Source organism: Nicotiana sylvestris, chromosome 6 (genome assembly GCF_000393655.2).
Source record: "Nicotiana sylvestris chromosome 6, ASM39365v2, whole genome shotgun sequence".
NCBI lineage: Eukaryota > Viridiplantae > Streptophyta > Magnoliopsida > Solanales > Solanaceae > Nicotiana > Nicotiana sylvestris.
Window position 1 is genome coordinate 67,565,369 of NC_091062.1, and position 4,759 is coordinate 67,570,127.

The window sequence follows — 4,759 nt, forward strand, 5'->3', positions numbered from 1 at the left end:
GGAGTATACTTTGATGGAGAGTCCACTGAGGATCCGTCGAGGTTCCGATCCGCGGTTCCTACTATTACATCAAAATGAAAAGAAAACTACATATTCTTGAAATCTAAGAGTTACAAAATTCCTAACTAACTGTAATCTGGAGTCTTGTCTTGATTCTTGACTTGCTTCCCCCATTGACTTTAGACTAAAACTTGAATGTCCTCGATGCAACAGACTAGGAAATATTCTTACAGGCCCGTTTCTTGCTCTGGTGATAAGAAGATGGATCTTGAAATCCTATGTCTCTGCATGCATTATGTCAAAGCTGGTTCAACTGGTATTGAGATCAACCTTTCCACTTTCTCTGGCGAGAGCTGAAATCTTATTCTTGCACATCCAATCTGTACTTTGCAGAAAAACCTGCAAGCCATCAGAAACAAACAAAACGAATAAAAATTTTCTGCCCCAATTTGCACTAGAAATTTTTTGTGAGTTATTAAAAACACAATAAATAATCTTTGCTATTGCAAAATGAAGAATTGAAAGAGAAATGGGCTTTTTTTTGGTAATAGGGGATGTTGTACCCTATGTTAACAAGATGGAAGGCAATCAGGGGATATAGTATCCTGTGTTGGCAATAAGATGAGGTTCGTGGCACTCTAATATGCTACTAGGGAATGTCGTACCCTATGTTGGCAATAAGATGAGGCTCGTGGCACTCTGAGATGCTACTAGGGAATGTTGTACCTTATGTTGGCAATAAAATGAGGCTCGTGGCGCTCTGAGATTCTACTAGAGAATGTCATACCCTATGTTAGCAATGAGAAATGTAACTAGGGTATGTAGTACCCTGTGTTGGCAATAAGGTGAGGCCCTTGACCCTCTAAGGTTACATTAGGGAATTGTGTATCCTATGTTGGCAATAAAATAAGGCTTGCATCATTCTGAGATGCTAATAGGGAATGTTGTACCTTATGTTTGCAACAAAATGAGGCTCGCGACACTCTAGGATGCTACTAGGGAATGTCATACCCTATGTAGGCAGAAAGTAATGCGACCAGGGGATGTAGTACTCTGTGTTAGTAATGAGAAATACAACCAGGGGATGTAGTACCCTGAGGTGAAGATAGGGTATTCCCTCTAATGAAACTAAAAATAACATGATTACATGTATATTGGAAGGAAATCAAGGATTTTGAGAACTTCACTTGGTGGTGTTCGTCTTTCCATGAATTGTTTCCTTAAATTGTTCTGTTCCTGTTCTGAACAAATAAAGATTGGTTAGTTTTAAAATGGTGGTTAGTTTGTGGCCTTGATTTCTTGGGTGACTTGACCTTGAGTCCATTACACTTGTTAGAAAAACTGACTCTGTCGATGGCCGTACAAATTGCCGTTAGATTATATTTTTACTTTTTGGAGATCTTCTTTCTCAACATCAAAACCTGATACTTTGCACCTATCACCATTTGTGTTTATGGTGCAAACAACCTTGCTCTCCAGAACAATTTTTAACTGAGTAACTTTTTTTGACCCTTGAAACATTGTCCAGTCCTTCAAGCCTTTTGCTCGTCAGGGAATAACAAAGTTGGCTTTATGCCTTTGCCCATACTGTTTATGCCCAAATTTTTTTGCTTCATATAATAGGGAAACTGTAACCAATTTTGCGGCCTTTTCTTTGCTTTGCTTTGATAAAATTAGACTGAAAAGGACTCAAAAAAAAGTAATGCGAAAGAAAACAAGAAGGTGAAATAACAGGTATTACAACTTAACCAAGAAGCGTCCCTTTCAGGGAAAAAAATAAGAAAGGACTTATCTGGAGGAATATGCTGACTTCAATGAAAATGACATGCACTTTGGATTGGATGCCTGATCCGTCTGAACCGTCTAATTCTCTATATCTCTTGTAAACTTTACTTTGAAACTGGGTTTTTGTCTTAATCATGCTTGTTCCGGGATATAAGAAGCCTAAATCGATCAATGATGCCCTTTGTGGGTTTTCACTAATTGACCTCTCTCATTTGTCTTTTTCTCAACTCACCATTGCCTTATAGTGTTCGTGATGATTTTTATCAATAAGACTCTCTCATTTATTTTTCTCTCTTTACAATGACTGAGGCATCACTCGTAGTATACTGACTTAGCATTCTCGAAAGTTGATCAGAAGGTCTTAGCAGGGAAAGGTAAAAAGAACTATTCAATTGAATTACAACTTTTGGAACCATTTTGATGGACCAACCATCGAAAATAAAATAAAATCATGCCCCAGTTTCTTTGAATACTGGAAAATGCGGATTTTTGTTTTGGTGTGACCGAACCCCAGAGTAAGGCTGCCTACATATCCTTTTGGAATCAGGTTGGATGTAGTTCAGTTAACATGAACTTGTTTTGATGATTTTTTTGATTAAGTACATTGGTTCCAAAAGAGGGGATAATAAAGAAATATAAACAAGGCTTCAACGGGCTAACTAGGGTTGACCAGTCTTTGGGTAGCGAGAATGAAATTCTTTCGTCATCCCAACTTGAGAATGCTAAGTATAAAAATTCCCCAACAAAGGCATGTCAAACATAGTATATCTTGACTGCATATGCGATGACAGATATATCAGTCACCTTTCCTTCTATATCTGCCAAGTGTAGAGCTCCTTTTGACAATACTTTCTTGATGAGGTAAGGACCTTGCCAATTCGGGGCGAACTTTCCTTTTGCTTCTTCCTGGTGCGAAAGATACGTTTCAAAACAAGTTGTCCTACCTCGAATTGTCTTGGGCGTACTTTCTTATTGTAAGTGCGCTATTCTTTGTTGCTATAATTGACCAAAACAAACTGCCGCCCAACGCTTTTCATCAATCAAACTCAACTATTCCAATCGGGACTTGACCCAATTAGTGTCCTCGATCCCTGCTTCAACAATAATTCGGAGAGAGGCAATCTTAACTTCAGCAGGTATCACAGCTTCAATTCCATAAACCAATAAGTAAGGCGTTGCACCAACTGATGTACGGACAATTGTCTGGTATCCCAAAAGAGCAAAAGGCAGTTTCTCGTGCCATTGTCTATACCCTTGGACCATCTTCCTTAGAATCTTCTTGATATTCTTGTTCGCAGCTTCAACAACTCCATTAGCTTTAGACCGGTAAGGAGTAGAAGTGCGATGATTAATTTTAAATTGTTCACATACCTCCTTCATCAGATGACTATTCAAATTAGCAGCATTATCTGTAATAATGATTTTTGGAATACCGAAACGACAAATGATGTTGGAGTGAACGAAGTCTACTATTGCTTTCTTGGTAACTGCTTTCAATGTAATAGCTTCCACCCATTTGGTGAAGTAGTCAATTGCAACCAAAATGAATATGTGTCCATTTGAAGCTTTTGGCTCGATTGGGCCAATGACGTCCATTCCCCAAGCAACAAAAGGCCAAGGAGCCGACATAGGATATAACTCTGAAGGAGGAGAGTGAATCAAATCACTGTGAATCTAACATTGGTGGCACTTGCGAACAAAATGAAAGCAATCTCGCTCCATAGTAAGCCAATAATATCCTACATGAAGGATTTTCTTTGCTAGAACATATCCATTCTTGTGCGGACCACAAACTACCGAATGCACCTCATTCATAATCATTTCGGCTTCTTTGGTATCCATACATCTTAATAAATTCAAATCTGGGGTTCTTTTGTATAGGATTTTTCCACTCAAAAAGAAACCATTAGAGAGTCGCCTAATAGTTCTCTTTTGATCCCTATTAGCATATTCCGGATATTCTCTTGTTTTCAGAAACTGTTTAATATCACAGTAACATGGTTCACAATCTGGTTCTGCTTCAATTGTATTGCAATAACCATGTTGATCCCGAATTTGAATTTCTAATGGGTCAATGTGAGTATTACCCGGATATAGAAGCATTGAGGCCAGGGTGGCCAAGGCATCAACTAATTCATTGTGAAGCCTGGGGATATACATAAACTCGATGGACTTGAACCTTTTGCTAAGATCCTCCACACATTGTCTATATGGAATGAGCTTGATGTCTCGAGTCTCCCAATCACCTTGAGCCTGTCGAATAAGCAAATACAAATAACCCATGATGCAAGCTTCATATCCTATCATGTTATTAGTACAAAAGAAACAAAGTCGCATCGTGGCAGGGTAATGTTGCCCAATAGGTGATACAATAATTGCCCTAATCCCCGTGCCTTTGATGTTGACAGCCCCATCGAAGTAAAGTTTCCAAATTTGCCTGTTATCTTGGGCTACTTATTCAACTAAATTAACCTCTTCATCTAGGAATTATGTATTCAACGATTCATACTTATCATCAGCTGGGTTTTCTACCAAATGATCAGCCAAAGCTTGTGCCTTCATGGCCGTACGAGTGACATAAACAATATCAAACTCTGTGAGCAAGATTTGCCACTTTGCCAATCTGCTTGTTGGCATCAGCTTTTGAAAGATGTATTTCAGGGGATCCATTCGGGATATGAGGTAAGTTGTATAGGCCAAAAGATAATGCCTAAGCTTTTGGGCAACCCAAGTTAAGGCACAATATGTCCTTTCCAAAAGAGTGTATTTGGCCTCATAAGTGGTGAATGTTTTGCTCAAATAATAGATTGCTTGTTCCTTTTTGCCTGTGGCATCATGTTTACCTAGAACACAACAAAAGGAACTATCCATTACTAACAGATATAAAAAAGAGGCCTACCAGGTTTCGGTGGGACCAAAAACGAGGATTTGACAAATATTCCTTGATTTTATCAAAAGCTTCTTGGAACTCATT

The 4,759-nt window shown here is 38.7% G+C and overlaps 1 protein-coding gene across 1 annotated transcript; it reads right to left on the bottom strand.

The window, feature by feature from the left end:
• Window positions 1-309: 309 nt before the first annotated feature.
• LOC104229666 (uncharacterized) lies at window positions 310-4,092 on the bottom strand. The gene is made up of 3 exons (XM_070148564.1): window positions 3,592-4,092; window positions 2,857-3,459; window positions 310-399 (listed from the first exon to the last, which is right to left on the bottom strand). Exons 1-3 carry the CDS (start codon window positions 4,090-4,092, stop codon window positions 310-312), a joined length of 1,194 nt encoding a protein of 397 aa, XP_070004665.1.
• Window positions 4,093-4,759: the final 667 nt, after the last annotated feature.